The 23,719-nt window shown below is 34.0% G+C and overlaps 1 protein-coding gene across 1 annotated transcript in view; it reads left to right on the top strand.

The window, feature by feature from the left end:
- Nucleotides 1-23,078, top strand: part of PNPLA8 (patatin like domain 8, phospholipase A2) — a 41,459-nt gene extending 18,381 nt beyond the window's left edge. The window contains exons 8-10 of the mRNA XM_085318500.1: nt 1,594-1,788; nt 20,946-21,141; nt 22,425-23,078. Coding sequence (XP_085174626.1) covers nt 1,594-1,788; nt 20,946-21,141; nt 22,425-22,699 — 666 coding nt within the window. The 3' untranslated portion in view covers nt 22,700-23,078. The remainder of the gene's footprint in view (nt 1-1,593; nt 1,789-20,945; nt 21,142-22,424) is intronic.
- The last annotated feature ends 641 nt before the right edge of the window (nt 23,079-23,719 follow it).

The following is a 23,719-nucleotide window of genomic DNA, read 5'->3' as shown; positions in this document are numbered from 1 at the left end:
CACAAAAAGAAAGGCTACTGTATAAAATAGTACACAATACAGAATAGAGCACCCACTTGTCTGCTAAAGAGTATTGTTCTAAACAGTGCTAACCAGGCTGGGTGCATCATCACTGAAAGGTCTTGCACATTCTTACAGTCAGCCGTCATTGTAAGTACTCTCGCCCCGTGTGATTATGTCTGTAAAGTATGCTGATTTTTGCACTCATACGTTTTGTTTACTGGAATATGATTTTGGCTTTTCCACTTAGAATTACGTATGTGGCTTTTTATTGAAGGTGTTACTGTGTCTTTACGAAAAAGCCTAGAAAGCCTTTATATGTGATTGTATGATTGCTTCCTCCCATGAGAAGAGCTTTTTGTGCTTATTTGGGACTTTAACTGAGAGGTTGCAATAAATAATTGTTTTCTAGGAGAAATTAATTGAGTTTACACTTCTAGCATGTATTTCATGCCATTATTAAATTGTTAGTTACAAACTTGTGAGAATTGCACGTGGGCTTACTTTTAATACACTTTTCACATCAATTAAGACTATTTTCTGGAGCCCCTAGGAGCTTGAAATAATTATTAATTAAAATAATATATAGGGTATTATTTGTGTAGCAAACATCATGTATATGGAGAATTGGTTTTAATATTTTCAGTAGCATTTGCAATTGACTGCTTAATACAGGTAAAAGTTTTTTTTAATCTTATAAGACACCCCATTTTTGTTTAAATGTCAGTGGATAGATTTTGATAGACACAGAATAGCCAGTAGAAAGCAGTTTCTTTAGGGCATACTTCAGAATATCAGATTTCCTGTCTTGGAATGAAGACATTTTCTGCTGACTGTTGTACTTGGAGGTGCCAATGGGATGGTGGTAGGAAGTTGAGTTTTTATGTTCTTACAAAACAGTAAGCCTCCTTCCCATAAGTACAGTTCTCTAGTCTTAAGATCAGAAGAATTCATGGTGCTGTTTGTGTCTAGTTTAAGCTTCTCTGACTTTTCATGGGCTAGGAGAACATTGTAAGGAGATAKCTCAAAAACTTTGCAGCTGTGATTCAAGTTGATAGGAAAAAGCAGTGATGAGTTCCACAGGAAGATATTTCCATRTTTTACAAATAGAATGACAATAGATCATGATAAACTTCATATAAAGGACAAATTCATAGATATGGTAAAATCTGTTACTCAATAGCATTAAATACAGTGGACTGTATCTTAATGAACTTGGATGAAATTCAGTTTACAGAGAAAGATAATTAAAAAAATAGCATTGTTTTAATACCAGACTACACCTGTTGTGGTTTCAGCAAGTCTTCATTTTCGTACGAGCCTTAATCAGAACTAATCTTCGTCTTCTTCCCCAGATGCACTTGAAAAAATTGCATTCCTTTTTTGTAGATTATTCTTCACTGCAGTAATTRAAACTATGATTTTGTGCTTTAAAAATTTGTATTGTACTTTTTTCAATTTAAATAGGCATTATAAAAATGAGCAAAATATGATCTGAATAGAATTCCAAATTTAATGTATAAATTGAACTTCATGTTGTGGGAGATCTGTCATTATCAAATCTGAAACTTTTGTTCCTCCTAACTTTACTAGGTAGCTGCAGTGAGCACCATTGTAAACAGAGGAACACCGCTGAAAGCTTTTGTTTTTAGAAACTACAATCACTTTCCTGGCGTTAAGTCTCATTATATCGGAGGCTGTCAATATAAACTGTGGCAGGCTATTAGAGCGTCATCAGCTGCACCAGGTTACTTTCAGGAATATATTTTGGGTAACGATCTTCATCAGGTAGGTTGAAATCTTTTCTTTYTAATAAATATTTTCCAATGTTATACCTGAGAAAAAAAAAGTTGTATGAATTTCTGAATCAGAACTAAGCCAGTATGTTAGTGACAGATGAAAAGCCTGGAATAGGTAGGAGTAAAAAAGGAAATTCTTAGCTTATATAGCCCTTACAGAACTAGAAAGAGGAGAGGCTTTAAAAAGTTCATCTTGTCAGTGCAAATTTGAGTTCTCCTGCTGTCCCTTTCTTCTCTGCCGAGCAGGAAACTTTATATGAGTTGTAAATTGCCTCTGACTTCCTGCTTACAACTGGTATTTCATTCAGCAGTATTTCACTAAACAGATGGTATAACTTAATATCTAACAATACAAAAGTGTGAAAAATTCAAATTGGGCATTTCAGTGTTACTTTTGTTAGTGCGTGGTTTCTTTTTACACTCTAATTCCCTCCAGTTATTGCTTGTTAAGCTCTGTACTGGTTCTGAGCTAACAAAAAGAGTAAGAGATGCTGTGGCAGTAAAATTAAACTTGGAAGATAACTGCAAAATAAATCTTTAAGAACAAAGTAATGTCTTAATGTCTCCTATTAGCAGTGCATGCCATTTTAATGATCTGAAGCAGTAAAGAGGAAAGGAAATMAATTCTTTCAGTAGTTTTCTGTAACATTTGTGTTCTTGTCCTCCAGTGCCCCTTCACTGTTTGTTCTCTAGTTCTCTGAATTTACAAAAAATCCTTTTTACAGTATATATTTACTGAAAACTATTATTGTTTGTTTTTTTAAAAAAGATCTGTCACAGATTTGTGACAGAATGAATTAAAGAGGATAACTGAGCCTAGACCCTTCAAGAAAGATAGGATTCTAGCTGTTGAATTTAAAGAGAACTTAAAGAACGGTATTGCATTGCAACTATATTAAAGCCAATCCCATCAGATGAAGTAGCTATTGGAAAGTGACATTAGCGTGTTTTTAGTAATAAGTTGTACCTGGATCACATGCTGAATTTCTCATGGTGCCCATTRAAAGGCTGTGTAAACTCATTAGCAAAGTGTAAGGGTCATAAATAATGCTTAAGTAGCAAGTAAATGTAAGATCAAATAATGAATTTTTTTTTCTTTAAATGATCAACCAGCAATTAACAGAAGCAGTGATAAAGAGGTAATAAAGCTAGATTTTAAGCTGAAAAAGATTCATGTTCTCAGGAGGAAATTTCTCAGGAGTTATTTATGTCACATTCTTCAGGAGAATGTGACAGAAACTCAGTCTGGGCACGTTTTCTATTCAGATTGATGAAGCAGGAGAGTTAAGTGTGAGCATATGCAATGATAAAACTGCTTAAGGAAACTGCAGGATGTGACTTCCAGAATCTTTGAGACATCTTTTGTCTGTCTTCACAGCATGTTTCTTTTCATGTAAGATAACTTTTCAGTATATAACGTACTCTTCCTAGCTTGCCTTGTTAGATTGGATGAATTAATCTAGTTTTAGATGTTAGTCAGTGGGAGCTGTGTTTATGTGTTGGTATGTTTTGCATGTGCATTGCAAAAATATTAAATAGTCACAAAGTATATAGTAATTTAAAATAATAATTTCAAATGTTTAAACTGTATTTTGAATTAACATTTATAAGGAGATGGAGAGGAGATGGGATAATTATATTCAGCTATATGTAGAATTTTAGTGATCCTTAATATACATAAACTGGGGTAAAGGTGGTCCCATGGAGAGTAGGGTAGTTYCACTGCATCAGCCACACTTAGTTTCTCCATTCTCTTAATATGTTGTTTTCCCATTTTTATTGAAGATTTTTTAAAAAACCAAATACTACCTGAAATAAGCACAGAAGGAAACTTTTTTTTTGGTTTTTAAAGCTAAAAATTGAGTCATACATCATATATTTCAAGACTAAGCACTGCTTGAAATCCTGAAACATGGTCATCTTCCATCTGGGCAAGCGAAACTGGGAAGGGAACTACTTTAGCCTTTGGAGCTGTTCCAAGCCGCTCCTTAACTGGCTGAATGGGTCAGGGTTAAGCTATGTGAGGAGCTTTTCTTCCTCGTCTCACCTTTCCACCCCCTCCTTCCTTGAATTGAGAGCACATCAAAGTCTGGGTTTGCTTCTATATGAAGAACAGCTAAACAAATGGAATGATTTTTATCTTCTGCACAATATTTAGACGATTATTTATCTTAACATCATTTTTGTATTACCAGACTGTAGTGGCATACTTGTATTGTCRGAAGTGCAGTAAAGTGGCTGTTAATTTCACTTGTATTCACTTTAAGCCCAATACCAGAGAATGTAAAGGAATGATTAATGTTAACAAAAATCAGGTCCAGTATCCTCGGATGCATGGAGCTAGAATGACATATAGTTCATTTACTCCAGTCTTTTTGTACAAGCCCTTTCACATACTTTTCAATACTGTTTTGTAAAGTCACARATCTTTTCTTAAAACATACTACTAGATGTATTTTAATTACTAGAAGCAAAGGCTTAGGATATGATTTGATCAGTTCTGCAGAATTCACACCTATGAGGTTCCAAGTCTTTAAATTATATATTTTCTTGGCAGAAATGCTTTCACTTTTGTAAGCTATGAAGGACTAAGCATGTTTTCAGTACTRGAACAGTTTACCATAGTAGAACTAGATGATAAAATTAATTGATTTTTAAACTTCACGTTATCTGAAAATCTCTCGTCCACCCATGCATGATATTTAAACATTTTTAAATTATTTTAGAATCCAGAGGCTATCATCTTTGTGTTTCATGCTTCTCTTTACCCAGATTACACTTTGCTTATCACATCTGTATTTCCATAATTTTCTATTTTGTCTGAGATATGCTTGTTTTTTTAATGGGCAACAGGTTAACAAACTACTACATGAAAAATGCTATAGAGTTTTCATGCAGATTTTTATCCTAGATGCATTTCCCTGTACTTCACGTGCAAGCTACCTTGAATTACATAGTTTTAACCCAGGGCAAGAGCCTCCRTGCATTTAACAGAGTTACCCTGATGTTCTTGGGTGTAATGGTACCTCAGTGAAAATGAAAGGCAATCAAGTATTTTATCTCTAATAAAGAATCCAAGGTGACCTCTGAGTCCTGTATTATTCAGACATTTGAATTAAAGTATATGCATAAATACATTTTGAAATAAATGGTAAATGCAGTCATATTTGAGGTAGCATTTTTGTTARTCTTTAGACTTTAGATTTTTTAAAACAAAATTTTAACAACCATTTTACTCAGTTCTCAGTTATAGCTGATACCAAAAGCTAAACATGAGACAGGAGGTATTCATTTAGCATAATTATTGTAAAACTGCTAGGGTTAAGTTGGTTCGTTCACCATTATTGTCATGCTAAATTCTTTACCCAGATCAAATATGATGCTAAYGCTTGTGGCTTGTATGGAAATACTTGTTCTTTTCTGTTTTATCACTCTAAGCCTATATGCTGTCTAACAGGTCAGRCTGCATTTGAAATACAGCCATAAAAGAAGCATAATATTATGTAAGACACTCCCAGTAGGAATACGATTTTTGTAAAACATCAGTGCAGTATGCACTAATTTTAAGTCATAACTTACAATGATGCCAAAAGCTTCAATATTGTAGTACAGTGTCAGAAAGATAGGGTTTTTTGCGGGTTTTTTAATGGATAGGAAATTTGTATTACCTCATCAACATAATCTCTTATTTATCATAAATTATGGTATTTCCATATTAATTCATCAACAGTGCAAAAGCAGGTTTTACATGTTTCTAGACAATTCAACGAATAGAGGCCATTTGTGAAAATGATAGTAAAATGCCTGTGAAAATTCAGAATAGTAAATACAATGGTGTCTGTTTCCTGTCTTTGAAGCTTGAGACTGTAAAGGATTATATGTAGGGGAGCATTTTTGTATTGCCTTATTATTCAGTTGTGCCTTTAAATCTGAAGGAAAAGCATTGTGGCAATTGACTTTGGAGTATTCAGTGTGTGAAAATGTGTATTCTGACAACAGAAACGTGGTAATTTTTTTTTTTTTATAGCCAGCCTGTATATTTTTCTGTGTTATCTAGCTTTTGTTGAAATTGGAGTCCCTTTTTAAAATGCTTGATAGTTGTAGAGAGATATGTGCAGAGCTCTTTAAAATTCTGTATATAACTCTAACCATATATGTTGGAATCATACCTGAATTGAATTGTGTATTTTTCATTTTAACCTTCATTTTTTCATACATACATACATAYATGTGTCTGTGTGAGCAACACGTGCACACTTTCTCTGGGAACATTCAGTTGACTTTCTGTACTAGCACTGTAAATGTTCTACAGTATTGTAAAGTGTCTTATTAAGGTAATAATTTATTATTTCTATAACTCTTCTGACATCAGTTAAGACAYTTGTAGGTGTCTAAATATTTGTTCCTATTTGTACTGTAGATAAGCTGATGCAAAGCTTGATAAATTTCCACAAAATTAAGTAGCTCAAAACCCAAATAGCAGTATTTACATTCGGCTCAATCATGCCATGCTATCCAGTTCCTCTCTGTCAAGTAGGGGAAAAAAGTGCAGCTGTTGATAGATGAGGGGAGGAGGATTAATATTCTTTGTGGTTCAAAAGAGGAATACATTAACATTCAAAGGGATTTAATCCCTGTAACATGCTTCTCTAGGAACCATGCAAGTTGAGAGTCCAAGTTTTGATGTCACAATATAGAAACTGTATTGCAGCATATGTCAGCTTTTTTTTTACATTAACCTCTATTTATGAAGCCCTGATCATCTCTTAACCTCTCCCAGCCCTCTTAAAACAAGTGATTTCCCCCACCACCACCACCACTTCTCACAGGAGGGGGATTGTTTCTTATTTCTGTTTCTCTTTTTTTCTGCAGAGCGAAAAGCATTTCTTTTTCAGTCTGTTCAGTAATGTCACTTCAGTAGGCAGTACGGTGTTTTAAGCAAATTACCAATTAAATAATAGAGCAGTTTAACATTTAACAAAATCATTATGCACACTTCATTTACTAGGTTTTACAGGAAAAACTAGATTTGTGCCAACGGATTAATTAAAAGGGCAGCAGGATTGAGGAAAAGAGGAGATTTAAAGAATTTTTTCTCCCTCCATCTCTCAGAATAAAATATGTTTAACTTAATACAAAGAGTTTGATAATTCTTTTTTTCCTTGGTAATTTTCCGTGATCTGATTGCTACTTTAAAATTACTTTTATTAAAGTACTGATGCTGACTTATGCTAGTGTTAACAGACTCATATTTTCTAGACCTTTGAGGAAGAACTGATAGTAAGGTGGTTAAAATTTTGGCAGCTAATCTGACAGTGAGGCTTTAATGCTGCAGGTGTAACAGTATGTGTGGTGAGACTGTATATCTGTATTTCTATAGATTGTAGAGAGAAAATGAACCATAATATGCTGTAATTAAAATTTCAAGTTTCGTCCTGATAACACAAGATAATATACAGATACAAGATAGTATTTAAGACTCTCTTCCTCCTTTCATTAGATAGTGTATCTGGAAAGCTGTTTCATCTTTGTAATTTGTTACAGGACAGGCCTTTAAAACTGATTCGCTTAGTGGATCCTACCCTAATTGGTTTTACATGGTAGCTTTTAAAATTAGATTCAAGGGTGCTTCCCAGGCTCTCCGAAGACATAGAATATAGGTCACATTGAAGTTCTTTTCATTCTTAGGATATGCCACGGTGATCAGTATGCACTAGCCCTACATAGACTGTGATTTAATAGGTATATCTTGTTCTCACAATGATAGAAACAAGTATTTCTTTGTTTCTCTGTCTAACTGTTGCCATACACACTTTCCTACAGCCTTTGAGGCAAAATCACCTACTGTTTAAGGAAGGGAGAATTTACTAGCCTGAGTCAGCTGCATGGATATGTGTATTTCTTTTCCTCTTGCAGATTCTAGAGGCTTGATTAGGAGCCTTTAAGGTGAATGTATATGATGCAGTTTACCAGCCTTCCCAAAATTGCYCTGTTTACTAGTATTGGTTGCAGAGCAGGCTACTTGCAGTGTTCTCTGTAGAGACTTGCTAAAWGAAATGTTTTCTGAAGCTTTGTTCTGTGAAGTGAAAGTGAGAGTATGTTTTCGTTAGGTATTTAAGTTGGAAGCATTATAATTTTTATCTGCTATGATTTAAAGCGATACTATGATATAAATGTAGTTTTTGGAATGCTTATTTTAAAAAAAATCACTCCCAAATGAGCTGTATTAAATATTTTTTTTTTGGTTAGACCTCTGAGTCCCGATATCTTTATTGAYGCTGTTTACTGGCTAATAATTAATGCAAAAAATAAACCTTGTAAAATCAGAGGAAGCTTGTATAGTGAACAAGTAAGATGCCTTTTAATAATCTCCATAACATCAATGTTGACGCCTACTGTCAAATCCTGATCTTACTGGCCACTATTTTTGAGGAGAGAAAAAGGAGTTATTTGCAGTAAATTCTTGATCACTTGTAATCTTTTTTTTTCCCTAAATTGTCTGTTTGTCTAATACTGACTTGAATGGACCTATTTTTCCATATGAARTAGCCTTGTAACACTCATTGCAAATAAAAGCCTAAGAGTGTTCAGAGCAGCTATTGATACACTGTTACCTCTTCCCTTAAGGAAGATTTGATTGTGAATGCTCTAACCTGCTACCAATTTTGTCAGCTACCATCCACTTTAATTTTCCTTCTGCTTTGCTGTTAGGAGGCTGCCCTCTTTTTGTCATAGATGTAGATCTTACTACTGTGATGGTATTAATTTTCAACRTGTATGCAAAATGTGCATAAAGTTGATTAGTTTAATACTTAGTACATTCACAGTAGCTGAATAGGGCACAATGTCTGTGCCTTATTTCCTATGCTGAGCTCCATTTTCAAGGATTAATCTGTCATGCTAGTTTTCCAAATCCCAAGCATGTTGGAGATAACTTCAAAGACTCTTTACCTTGCCCCCTTTTTTATGTGTATTTATGCCACTGTTTTTGGTAGCAAAGATATTTTAGAATTTTGGCTGCAGATCTTTTCAGAATTATTTCAGCAGGCATTTCCTTAGGAAAAAAAGATGAAGTATGGAACTAAACGGTTTCTACTGGGTTAAGTCCAGTTCACTGTCGTCATTGCCAACTACATCATACAGTCTAGTTCATAAACGTGTAACACTGCTTCTGCAACCCTTGTAGAAGATTATTTTCTYGTTTTTCTGATAGCCAGAAAATACCTGATTTTTAGTCTGAGTCTGCTCATAGCTAACTGAAACCCATTCTTCCCATGCCAGTACTGTTCTTTGGTTTATTTAACTCTCCTTTTTGTAGTATTTACCCTTCTGATGCGTTTATAGAGTCTAAATACACCAAGCTGTCTCAGTCTTACAAAATGGACTCTGTGTTTTCTTGATCATACTAGTAGTCTTTCATTGCATCTGCTGCAGTTTGAGTATTCTTTCTTGAAACCGAACTCTTCAGTGTGCTTTGGAGTGACCCAGGACTTACTGTACAAAGTTGGATGATATACTAGATTTCAAAATTAACATTTCTAAATTAGAAGTAAAATTCAAAGAATTTGATCAGGCCAAAATGCTAGATATATTCTAGATGTTTTCTTGACTGTGTCATATTTTCCTCTTTTCAGGAGACAGTACAGTAAAAATATACTCTTACCTTTTCAACAGTCAATCCGTATAGGTGGCTTTAAATCATTCTGTGAAAGTTCTGTACCCAGATCTTTCTCCRTTTTGGTCTGTGTGATCCAAGGTTTGTTCAGAAGAGAATGGCTTTGTGTCTGAGTGCTTTCTTTCATTATACATCACCTCGTTTAGGTTTCCCCAGACATTGAGGTCATTGTGTATTCTCACCAAAGCCATTGTGTTTACRATAACTCTAATTATTGTAGTAACAGATTCCATTAGCACTTGCATAGTTTCAAGAAAATAGTAAAGGTGATGCGCCTAAAATGAGCATTTGAATAATTCTGTTGTAAAACAGTCCTCAGCCAAAGAGCTTCTCATTCAATATAGACTGTTGTCCAYCTGATTAGCCAGTTATTTCTCCACTATAATTTCTGCTTTCTGGTGATCACTGGTATGTAAGATGATTTACAAGTCCAGATTTTAATTATCGAAAAAAAAAGTTACTATTTCTATCTGCTTTTGATAAGACCATGTTATATTTCTCATCTAGACATCTACTGCTTAATTTAGAGAGTATAAAATCCTGTGAGTCTTATGAAATTACAGTCTAGCATCAAAGAGCCTTAATTTAAAAAGTATCATTGCCTTAGAGGTAGTGACTATACTATCTTTACAAAAGAGACAGCGAAGGAAAATGACCCTGGCAAATGCGRTCTGACATCAATAAAATTCCTGTCTTTAGAACAGTATTTGAAGAAAAATTGAAATAACTTAGCATAACTAGAAAGCGGTCGTAAGTTGTTCCCTGTTCTTTTTCTAGGGTTACTAGTAAGAACTTCCTAGTATTTTTACAAGTTCTAACGGATTGATTTCTTTTTTTGTTCCTTCAGTTTTTGACCAACAAGACATTGCTTTTTTCTGCTGTTCATAGGCTTTCTTCTTGCTTCTGATCTTGAAGGCGTTTATTCTTCTTTTTGTGTACAGAACTTTTCCTTCAGTATTTCACCCCCTCCACCCTTAATTGAGGTACTATGTAGTTCATATCCAGATCCTGAATCCTTCATATGAATTATCTTCGTAATTAGTTCCCTCTATTTCTTAAATTTAGCGATAAAATACTTCAATTGTGAATCTGCTTTGTTTCAATTTCAACAATTCAAACATTTAAGTCAAGAAATAAAGAAATTTGAATAGCTTGCATAGTTGTATAAATTAGTTTTTTTATGGTAAATCCAATTTCAGTTTGAAATTACAATATGAACAGTAAATATTTGTTTCTAATACACTTAATATATCTAAAGAGGGTACTTATGCAAAAATTACTGGTCATCCATTTGTCTAAATCTGAACAATAACCAGAAAGCTGTAACATTTGTGAGTAGTGTATGTAATAATATGGGTCACTCATATTCCCTGTGCATCACTACTAGTCCTAATACTCTTCCATATTTTTCCTAAAGTATTTTCAGTTTCCTATCACTCTTAMTCTTTCATAAATTGGCACCTAAAAGCATAGACCAACTAACTTGCAAAACTCATATCAGTAAATAAATATCAACGTTAGTCAGGTTATTGATATAATAATAATATATTGTGTCTTTATAGTTACCTGGTTGTCTTGGAAAATGGAATTTAAACAGTTCTGAAATTCTGAAAGTCTAATACAGACCGTTTTTACAAGCATTAGGACATATCTGGATCTGGGATTTCTGCTAACTTGTAGAGTCTTTGCTTTAATATGATTCTTTTGTAAGACTACTAGAGCTATCTACTTAGTCTGATATATTTTTAAATCTCTTTATAGCGCGTGGAGTTTTTATATGCTTCCGAAGTTAAATGTTGTCAGAGAGAACAAAACTTCCAGACTTAAGCCCCCTAGCATCATTTGATTTGAAAAGGATTTTATTAAGATCCACTTAGATTTTTTTTTTTTTAAATGGACTCTTGAACATTGTGTGTGCTTCACAGATATACTATGAAGAACCCAAGTTTGACCCTGTGTTTGGGGCCAGCATAGGTCCAAGCATGGAGTAGTTTCTTTTCTTGGGTTCTGCACTGTGCCTCACTTGTAACGTACATGCGGTTGATCGTTTGGAAGCCACAGGTACGATGAAGAATATTTTGTTGATGTATGCTGAAGTTCATTGCAGAATATATGCAATTAAATCCATATGTATAGGTAAAATTTTTAATGAAATATCTGACAACTTATTTTGTTACCAGTGACTTTTTCTTTCACAATGCCTGCTAGTATTTAGGAAGTCTTCATCAATAAGATGCAGGATTACATTTTCCGTATCTGGCATATAAACATGAATTCTGTAGTGTTTTCAGGGCAGCTGGGCATTTTCTATGAATTAATGACTATCTGGGATGAGTTGATAAATTTTAAGATAATCACCTAGCAGCCTACCTCAGTAGACTATTCATCCTTAAGAAATGTCAAGTGCAAATATTGCTAATGTAAAGTAAAATATATTACTAAAATGTTCATATTAGTGATAATATTGATAAACTATGTGAAGCATTTAGTGTTAACTTTTTTGTGTATACAGTGCAGTAGAATATACCTGAGTAATCATTAGAAGAATGCTGAGAAATACTCTAGGGGGGAATGGTTCTCCTGAAAAGTAAACTTTTAAATAAACTTCCAAACTCTCAGATATTTATACTTATGGATATACTTAGGTAATGTGATCTCTCAATAGAAAGTATTCTTTGTTTGCAGCTGGTATGTCAGAAGTACTAACTTAGCTAATGTATATTGTAATTGATTCTTTTAAAAGCAATCAGATAGCAGTGATGAAAATTTTGATATTAGTATCATTCAGTAGTATGAATACAAACTTACTTAATTTTTATGTACAAAACTCTTTTAAATATTTTTTTCCATTAGTAAGTTCAAGTTATCACTGTTCTGAAATGTTTCTTTWCCTAGTGTCTGCAGAAAAACTATTTTTGACCTAATTTTGAGATAGCCTTATAAAGTAATGAGTAGAAGATGTGCATTTGACATGGTTGCCTCTCCATAAGGAATGGAATTGGCTCATTCTTACATTCCTCCTACAAATTTCTAACAATTTAGAAGGAATGCATTAGTATCTGTCACCAAGTAAGGCCTCTTTAGGAAGCAGCAACGCGCAGAATATATTAGAAATTGTATGTAGTGACCTAATGGCATGTCTGTTAGTATGACTATGGAGCAAGAGTGATTTTCTTCGAATAAATTGGATGAAATACCTTATTTCTGTAAAGAGCTAACTTTAGGTCATTGTATGCTTCGTAGAAGATGATCGAATTATTAAAATTACTTTTCTCACTCGTCTCTTGAGCAACAAAGTGGAACAGACCTACCATTAGAATGAAGCGAGAACAACTTATTTGAAGTCCACATTTTAGACACAGATCTGTTAGAAACCTTGGCACCATGTTTCACTGCTAGCACCAAAATAAAGATAAAACAATTCTATTTTGCACTGTTTGGTGTTTGTAACAATATTTTCAAGGCTTAAAAATAGTTTGGGTAAGGAAAGAGCTAAGGATTTCATGTGCTTACTGGGAGTTCATCTTCAGCAGTTTCATCCTCAGTATCACTGTGACCAAACTGATTGATTACTTGCAAGAGGAGAATCATCATTTATCTAAAAATTAATCATCATTCATAGAACAGTGCAGTCATGTGACCTTTATGTTGAGGAGAGCATATGTGTACTCAACATTACAGGGACTAGTTTATTACACACTTAAATCTAAACTTACAGGATCTTTTTTCATTAAATGATATATTTAAATGTAACATGGTAACTCAATTGTTGGCTTCACAAGCTTTAGAATAGACTAATATTTTTATAATGGTAGTATGTGCCCAATGCAATCACAACACTAAATTGAGATCTGAATCCTGAAAATATCTTTAGGAATTTGTTACTGAGTAGGCCTCACAGGTAGTAAAATAACACTCTCATTTCTTAATCCTGTCTTCTACTTTGAGGACATTTGCTGCTACTTATGTAAATGTATTGAGATGACTTTACAGAACAACTCAACAAGGCATACCCATTTTATTTATGGAAACAAGAGTAAATGATTTTAGCTTAAAGATGTTTATTTTCTAAGAAGTGACCCCTTGTAACAGAGCAAAAACACTTCAAACTCTTCATTTAAAGCAGTAAGCCTTATTCTTAATCTGCATCTGTTCATTATTTTTATGTTGATTTTTAAACATAAGATTTGAAAAGTACTTCTCAAAAGTCCATTCTAAATCTTGTCTTAGCCTGTGATAGCCTTGTACTAATTCTGTCTCCACTTTTYCACAAATACAATGGAAGTAAACAACAAAGCAAGTCTGTAAAAGTGAACTAAAATGCAAAGCATGTCTGCATAGGCAGTGAGGTGAAATGGTTACTATGGAGCCAACAAACTCAGCTTCCAAATATCAGACTTGGCTTCTGTAAGTCATATATCCCTCACTCAGTGCTAGATTATTTTCTGCACAAAGTTTAGCATCGTTTAAGTAAAACTATGCAGCACATAGGACATTGCTCAAAACAGTTACGGGGTACAACTTGAATCTGACAAAGTAGGAAATGTAATGATAGGCTATAAATGTACAGTCTATTCTGAACTTTATAAAAAACGGCTGTAGTAAARTATCAGTCTAATTTTTTATCATCTTAAGTTTAGTAACTTTTTAACATATTGACTTTAATATTAGAATCAAGTTTTTATGCATTTTTTTATGCGTATTCACAATAGTTGTTTATATGGTACAAGATTTTCAGAAGATCCTATACAACCAGGCTCCCAGGAGGTCTGGAGTACTTGCTGTCTTTGAGACTTTCAAGCGTATTTTCCTTCTGGTTGTAGAATTTGTCTCCATCTAACTCGCATTGTTTAATTATTGTTAACTCTTTATTCCTTGAATTGGGAAAGTGGGATATCTTCACCAAAGAGTTTTAATTGAGGCATATGCCTACAAAAGGTACATTTTCCTATTTTAAATCATAAATTATTTATGGTCTAGTACAAAAGGTACATTTTTTKCCTATTTTAAATAATGTATGTTCTAGTAGTCAAATAACGAGGAAGCCTTTCATGACTATTTTGCAACTATCAGAATATTTATAGAAAATATTAGCTACAGTTTAGGCCTTAAAAATATGGTTGCAGTTGCAATAGGAATGCTTTTTGGAAAACCTTGCGTGGAAAAAATATTTCCTAAAGTTCATTCAGGAATTYGTTCATACACTGTTAAGCAAGACATATCAGTTGAGCACTTGCCATTTGGAAAGCCGTGGCRTAAGACTGAAAGTAATCTCTCAGTCTCCAAGTTTACTGCTTTGCTGTCACAGATAAGCCAGTTTATACATGTATYAAGCTCCCTTTTAAGATTAATTCATGTCATTGCCTCCATTATTTTTATTGGGAAAAAAAACCCTGTTTTTGATCACGTTTACTTCCCTGATGACATTGGGAAAGTTACGCGTCCTTTCTCAGAGCTTATTTATGTTACTGTTCCTACTGTGGCACTTTATTCAGCGTACTGCCAGCAAATTAAGTTGACTCAAGTGTGGAGTGGTTTTGCAAAGTTCAGAATATTAGGAAGCGTATAGTAGTTGCCAGTGCACTGACCATAGCAGCATAAATGAACACAAAAGATTTTTCTAAGGTGACTCGTGTGTTTGGGAAGTGAAAAAGGTGGCTTGCAACTACAGAACTAACTGAATGAGAAGAGACGGTGACATGTAGGCAAGGAAAGACAAGCTAAGAATGGGAGAACAACGGGAAGGAGCCACTTGCCGGCTCTGGCCGCTTGCCCAGTACATAGCCAGAGCTCAGGACAATCGTGCGTTTCCGGGGATGCTGCTGAGCACAGGAGCCGTTTGAAGAGTTCCTGTAAGTTGAAGCCACCCTTTCAGTTCTGGATTCTAACACGACTTACACGTAGATAATGCTTGTTTGCATTTTTTTACAAGTCTTCTGACTTGCACTGACCAATTTCTAGTAAGACTAGCTTTTAAAATCATATTACAGCTAAAATAAGATGCATCTACAACAATGATGCTTGTAATACTTAAAACAGCATAGAATCGTAGGAAATCTGCAGTAGTAAAGGACCTGTGGACGTCATTTGGTCCAACCTTCTCTTCAAAGCAGGATAAGCTTAAAAGTTACCTCAGGTTTCTCAGGACCTTTCTCCAGCGGAGTTTTGAAAATCTCCCAGACTGGTCCCAGACTCCATAGCTCTTGCTCTGTACTTTTTAAAGAGAACCTGACTCTGTGTTCTCTGTAGTGGAAGACTGTGATTAGATTCAGCCTTAGCCTTCTTTCTTCGGGCTGAACAAATGCAGTTCTTGAGTCTCTCCTTATATGTCACATCTTAGTACTCATTCCAGTTTTTCAGTATCTTGCAGTTGGGCATCCAAAACTGGATGCAGTACTCCCGTTGTGGCCTCCTGAATACTAACTAGAGGATGGTCACTTCCTTTTACCTGCTTGCTGTGTTCTCTAGCCCAATATGATACTAGCAGTCATTGCTGCAACTATACCTTGATAACGTAGTATTGTATCTACTTTGCTGTAMAGGTTGTCTCTGTTGTTTCTCTTCCTCAGTGTGTGCACGTGCGTGGGTACTATACCATGGCAATATATCTAATAATATAAATRAAACAGGAAATAAAGTATATTAAGATATTTCAATCTATCAAAAAGGAACTGATAAATTTTTTAGGAGTGGAAAAGGTTTGGAGTTGTACACAGTCACTATTGCTTTGTGGAACTGGAATTACATCTGAAGATTATAGTAACATTTAAAATATGAACTTACATTGACAGAGCAATTTTTATACCACTGTGTGTGGTATAAAGCAAAGAGACTTTCTCCTAGTATTTTTTTTTTTCATATACGAAGGCTTAGGGGAGCCGAATTATGCTATGCTGGTATGGGTCCATGACGTTTATGCTTTTCTACCCTAAATTACATTCTGAAAATAYATTAAATAAAACAGATAATGGGCAGAAAGATGAAACAATATATGTGTATACCTTGAAGACTGCATTATGTCGATACATTTTACRCGTCTCCCTGATGTTTGTGCTTGTTAATCACTATATTTACAAACTTTATAAAATGCGTTATTGTGCAAATGCAATTTTGTTCATGGAAAGTCAGATACGTAAAACTTGCTCACAGTCAGTTCATAGATGGTTCAGTGCAGCTTGTCACTTGCATACTTAGTTTCCCTACTCTTTCAGTGATTGCCACATATTTGCCCTTAGCAGGTCACTGCTATACAATTTACTGTGTTTTTGTGTTAGTTCTGCAGCTGTGAATGTGTTAGTTCATGTCCTGAATCAATACGTTATTAGCTTGAGTGATACTTTTTTTCTTTTAATTTACTCATCTTGTCATTCTCCCCTCCTGCAGAAGCATGATGAGGAGATCCTAGTCCTACCATCCTAGTAATTAAAACACTTAAAAATTAAAATTGAAAAGTAAGAGGATCAAGGACAAGAGATGAGACCAAGAAAACAGAATGTTTGAAATTGAATGGAGTCAAAAACTGAATGACTTCCTTCTAGAAACAGAAACAAACAAGAATTCAGATTTTGGCAGCAGACATCTCTGGTACCCATAGATTAGATAAATTGACCTTGTTTACCTCCAACTTTTTAACTGTATGAAAYGTTAAAGTGGCAAGAAAGCTCTAGAAACTAATATGGAAAAGAAAAGAAACTATTCTGATATTCAAGTGACAGTTATACAGTTAGCAATTGTTCAGTTGTCTTGATACACTGTATTTTGGTTAATGCATTTGTATAAATATCTTCTAGAAGCTGAGTGCCTTCAACAAATAAATCATAATTTGTAAGTTAAAAGTAGTCTGTGCTACTTGATGATATAAATATAGAATAATGTCAACAAACCCAGAAAAAGCTAAAGTTACCAAACAAATTTTAGCACCTCTCCAAACAAGTTGCCTAACTTGTTTTAGGAACTCCAAAGTTCTTAATCAGTGAAGATCTGGTGATCTCTATATGTCTTACATTCACAAACATGATCTAACTGCCTAATGAATCACTTTGAATTGTATTCTAGTATTTCAAGGACAAGCATGAAGAAAGACATGTCATGATTTCTTAAAATAATATTTTCTTAGAATATTTAGATCTTTCTTTCCTATTTCTGTGTTGCTAGTTTAACATATTTCTTGGGAAGGCCTTTTTGTCAGGTTTTTGAAAATAGAGAAAGGAAACAAGTATTTTCAGTCAGTATTTCAGTCAGAAAATAGTTACTATTTTTTTAACCTTAGAGCTGGAAAATTGTGTTGTATATACTTTTCTTACAGTTCACATATATGTGAAAGCATTGTAACTAATTTTAAAACTTATGTAATATTTTAACCCAAGAATTTCATTCTTTGAAGTAATCAGCTCTTAAGATTTCTGCTGCTGCAAAATATGGATTGAATAAAATTATTGCAGTATTTTCTTCACTGAATCTTGTAAAGAGCCCTGGAACAGCATCTCTGGAAGATTTTCTGGTTCCACTTTAACTAGTAACATCATTTACTCCTTCAGTAGTGATCACTAAGAAGAAGCAGTATGATGAGGATCATAGTTTGACAGAGTAAGCTGACTGGAAATACAATATTCGTAGGCACATAGTTGTTATCATCTGAGATCTACTTGCAGGGAAAGAAAATTCCTTTCCTCACTGAATCTTTCTTCTGACTTTGCAAGAAAGAGATGTATCTGTGTAAATGCTGGAAATCATGTAAAATGTGTCTAATTTAAAAATCATTAGGAATTGATATTTACTTTAGTTTCAGTAAACCTAAATTGGAGTATATTTAAATATCCTGCACAAGGCTGTTATCATTCTAGTATGTATTTGGTATGTGGGGGTATGTATAGTTCTCCTTCCTTTGGTCTTTTACTTGTCAGTAGGACAAAAATATAGCATGTTCTAATAGGAAATACACCCTATCTTTTGATAACACGAATCATTCCCATGGTGAAGAGATCATTTTTAATTAAATTACATTGACAAGATCAGTGGAAATTATTTGGTAAGCATTATTTTAATTTAGAATTTATAGAAAAAAGTAAGCACCTCAAAGATGAGTATTAGGATTTTAGAATACAGTCCACGGGGAATTATATGAAGGACAAAAACATCCTTGTATTTAGTTTTCTGTGTAGAATCTAAATTAAACATCAGCAAGGTTAACAGACGCTGAAGAGACCATTCATTTTAGCAGGGTTTTGAGCAAAGTGGACAGTMGTCCAGAATGAGTTCAAAGAGCTCTTGTAGATTGAAATGAAAGCTTAACAAGAAAAAAAAATCCCTCAGCTCAGTAATCCTGTTTTTACTTATTTATCACAGCTGTAGTTAAAAGGAGTTTCTGTTAAATTTGCGTCAATGCCAGCAGACTTAATATTCCAAGCTATTCCTGAGTAAGTTGCTTTTTTATCATCCTTGTAATATGATGGTCAGATTTTAGTGTAGGGAACTTYTATAGAATGTTTATTATAGTCCACATTCATTTTTTTCCATTTCTAACATTTTCTCTGTAGAGATTTTGAATGGATACAAAACTCTTATTCTCTGCTGTGATTATTTATTTTCCTTAATGTCAAAAATCTCAAACTAAAGCCTCTGCATGTTTGTACGGCCTACCTATTGATATGCACAAACTATATCCTACTATGCCTAGGAGACAAAACAAACTTAAGCTATCTTAAAGCAGTGTGAAACCCTTGTCTATTTTTTATGTACCAAAGTACCAGAGATGTACTGATCTCTTCTGCAGACAACGGGTAGTGCCTGTGTTTAGCCCCTGTGCCAGGAGAGTGTATGAGTTTATTCCTGAACTAAAAATAAGATTTTTTAGCTTAGCACGTGGAAAAATAAAAAGACGTGGTAGTTTTGCTTTGTTTTATTTTGCTTGCTTTGAGGAAAAGCAGTGTTCCTAAGAGTAGTAACCTCCTCATCTGATTATGGTACTTTTAGGTTTTGTGAGGGGCAGGRGAGTTTGCCAATAGGTCAGCTCCTTTCCATGAAAGCCTTATTTAATTGGAGGAAGACAGAATTGTACCACTAAGCCACCCACTAKTTCTACACAATGACTGGTAAATGCAGAACAAGCACAGACTAAAAAATGAGACTGCTTAAGTAGCATTAGAAATCAATTTTCAGCCTACTTCAGAGCAGTAGTCTGCCTTGCCATCAGGATAGGCTCCTGAAGTGGCCTCAAATCCTTGGTTAATTGTAATSTTGCTGCAATTCCAGGGGCTCTTTCCCACCCAAGAAAAATCATCATGCCAGTAATTGTCTGGTACAGCTGTAAAAATGTGAAAAACAGCAGTGTCTATATTTTACAGTAATTTTAAAAAATTGATTAAAAAGATTGTCATTAATAGCTAATCAGTCTATAATCTTAGGTAACTCAGTTTTGCATAGCACATAAACTCATTGATTTGATACTGTAAGTACATAATATCGAAGGAATGGCAAGTACAAAAATAAAATTATTCTCCAAGCCATAAAATTCATTTTTTAAACTATGTAATAGCCAAATCTACCACTACTTGTTGAACTTGATGTTTTCGTGTTAAATTTTGCTTTTATAACTGCTTTTTTAGGCCTCACCAACATAGAAAATTCTGTTGAATTTAAAATCAAAAATCTATTTTTTATCAGAATGAATATAATACATATTTCCAGGAAGTGCTGAACATAATTTTAAAGAATTGCTGAATCAACATCTCCTCATCTGAATGCTCCTCAGACTTCTCAATAGCCTTACTGATTCTTACTGATCCAAAAGTATTTTATCCCAGCATAGTCATCAATATATTTGACCTATCATCACCAAAAAATCTTCTCTCTCCTCACCTCCAGATTTGTAAAAGTAGCCTTTGTTGCACTTTTAGTCCTGGACTGAATTCTGGTATCTTCCAAGTCTTGAATCTGGGCTATAGCATCCTATATAATCACTGCGGTTATTATACAGCAGCTCAGGCCAAGCTTAGCCTTCCTCATTTTTTTTATTTTAAGGATCTACAGTTAGTGATAAACTTTAGGGTTTTGTTACAGAATAAGTCTTTGTAATAGTAGTAATAAAACAGTTTGAAATGCAGACATTTTGGTCATTTAAAAATTTTTCTGTATTTATATCTGTGTTACCTAAAAGGTGTTCAGAAGATGAAGTCATAAATTCTTCAGACATTCCAGTGCATGGTGCTGTATGTTAGCCTACCACTTCTATACACTATTTCACATGAGCAGAACTGAACCCAGACAGTAGAGCCCCTCTCGCAGTGTCCGTGAAGCCAGGAAGCTCAGCTACACAGCTGCTGCATAACCCAAACAAAACTGTTGTACAAAAGATAGTTATCACCTGTTTCATTTAATTGATTTGGCATATTAGTGCTATGGTAGTGTAGATTATAATTGCAATTTCTTTTATGACCATATATATAGTATTTATTTATATATTTATTTTACAGGATGGAGGTCTGCTTCTAAATAATCCTTCTGCGTTGGCAGTTCACGAATGCAAGTGTCTTTGGCCAAATGTTCCATTACAGTGTCTAGTATCACTGGGCACTGGCCGATACGAAAGTGAAGGGAAGACGCACGTCACATACACCAGTTTAAAAGCCAAACTCACAAATGTTATTAGCAGTGCAACTGATACAGAAGGTTAGTGTCTCAAGATGTATTTTTGTTGTGTTTTTAATTGTGTATGATTCTTTAATTTTTATTCAGAGAGCAATCTGCAACTTTTTCCCCCCATCTCCTTTCTGCCCACCACTTGGAAACTGTTTAAGCTATACTACTCATAGCAAGATCCAAGGCTTCATTTAGATGAAAATTAAATGTAGACAAAAGTAGAATTTAAACGATTTTTCTCAGTAAGCTATCTTCATCAAACTACTTTGTTATTTTATGCATATTTACTATATTTTAAGCACATCTCTTATCTAATTATGTGTATTTGGTGTTTTAATATTAGTATTACAGGTTTTCTGGAGATAGTAATATGAAGGCGTTTCTTAGCTTTCTCTTCATGAGTCTGCGTCTTGATTACGTTGTTGTTAAGCTTTTTTAATTGATGAGCTTTCAACTGTTAACATAAGGTTGATGACATATGTATACTAAAGATAAAAGATACCTTAAAAATCAGAATGATGGTAGTAATCAGCAGTGTATATAGAAAGGTATATCTTTTTACTTGTGCCTCAGAATAAAAGTGTACTCAGAAATTCACTTCAGTAGAAAAATCATATTTTCTTAAATTTGGTTTGTTTYTTTCATAAACAGTAAGATTAAACAGTTAATGTAGAATGTTTATTAGTTCTCAACAGCTTCCAAAATACTTATAAGTATATTCTTTTTCATATATGTTTTTAATATGCAGTTTCCTAAGGCCTAGATTGTGTCTGCAAATGCTTATAGTTTCTACTGATGTCCGGAGGAGGAAAGCATGTGGATTCAAAAATTTGAATCTTCAAAACTGCATCTTTTTCAGTGCAGTCTCTGCCATTATAGAAGAATATATTGCTATCGGTTTCAAAATATCTGCTCCTGTTAATAATTAGTGTAACAAATCATGGGTGTCCTAAATGGGAATGTGTGAGTTACATTACTGCTCTTCAGAATGCAGTCGTAAGGACTGGAATGTGCATTTAACTAAAAATTAGTTTCTGGATAGCTGCAAAGCCTCCTTAATTGTCATAGCAGTGAAGTTGTCTTAGAAAAAAAGTTGAAGCTTTTCCAAAGAAAACGGCTACAGGATCTTTGCAACCCTTTTAGTGAGAGAGGGTGTTTTTATAAGATTATGGCATGGAAAAACGTTTACTTAGCAAAGCAGCACCTATTTTCACTTATAGTGTCACTTCAGATCACTTATTGTTCAGAGATTGTAAGAATATTTCTCTCGCTCATTTAAATATAATGGTTTCCTACATTTGTTTTAAATACAGAAGTTCACACCATGCTGGATGCACTGTTACCTCCAGATACTTATTTCAGATTTAACCCTCTTATGAATGAAGACATACCTCTGGATGAAAATCGTAAAGAGAAACTTAATCAGTTGCAAACAGATGGAATTCGTTATTTAGAACGAAATGAAGAAAAACTGAGAAAAGCTGCAAAAATTTTAACACAAGAAAAAACAACTTTGCAGAGATTTAGTGACTGGATAAGGTTAAAGGCTGACATGTATGAAGGCCTTCCATTTCTTTCCAAATTGTGAATATGTAATACATGAAAGATTGTAAATGTAAATCTTGTTCTAGAAAAGTACTGTAAAGGAAGATTGCTTATTATGATTGATAGATATATGGCAAACCTTTTTGGAGAGCTAAAGAATTCTGGAGAAAGCAGTTCAGGAAAGCGGCTTCGTGCACATTCACTTGATATAAGGTTTATGGTGTTAAGTATTTTTTGAACTTTAGGAGTCTTATTGTTGTACTACTTCAGTTTGTTAAAATCACTAAAACTAAAAACTATGACAATAATTGTGCTACGTATTTTTGGATGTATGTACCATAATCATGTGGAGAGTAAAACTTTATTTATCAACTACTAAGCTTATTCGGAATTAACAAAAAATAAAATCTGCATTAACATTATTGTAGCAGTATACCTGTCGTGCTCTTGTATTGCTGGTCAATTTAAAACATACATACAAAAACATTGCCTGTGTTATTTGCAGCTTTACATTTGAAGATAATTCACTTTTTCTTTTTTTTAACGTAACAGTATTCTGGATGTTTGGATGACTACAAATGACATTATATAATCGGAACTAGCTAATCTTTTTAGAACTTTTAGAACTTAAGGCTCATTGTTTTTATAGGAATAACTTTAGATAGATTCATTCATTATTTGGAAATAATTCCAAGCTTCAGACTTTGTTTGAGCAGCTATTCCTGTCACAGGAAAAAGGAAATAAAATCTTGAAATTGCTTCTTGCTTATGTCAAGARAGGTAGTATGGTGAGCTATTACAGTATAGTACATCAATTAAAATATTTTCAGTAACAGGAAAGTACAAATCAGTTCCTAGAAACAGTATGATTGCAATGAAATGTGAGTTATGCACAACTGCTGTCGCTTGCTGGCTTATATCCATCAGTGAGATTGTTTGATTGGTTTCTGGGTGAGATTTTGCCTCTTAGTAGACAGCTATACTACATGAAGAAATGTATATTTTATGCAGAGCATAAAACGCCCAGTTTCACCAAACACCATTGCATCCGAAAGCAAAAGCT

Source organism: Rhea americana, unplaced genomic scaffold, assembly GCF_003343005.1.
Source record: "Rhea americana isolate MKP2758 unplaced genomic scaffold, rheAme1 scaffold_54, whole genome shotgun sequence".
Classification (NCBI taxonomy): domain Eukaryota; kingdom Metazoa; phylum Chordata; class Aves; order Rheiformes; family Rheidae; genus Rhea; species Rhea americana.
The sequence above is the reverse complement of the archived record's forward strand: the minus strand, read 5'-3'. Positions and strand labels throughout refer to the sequence as shown.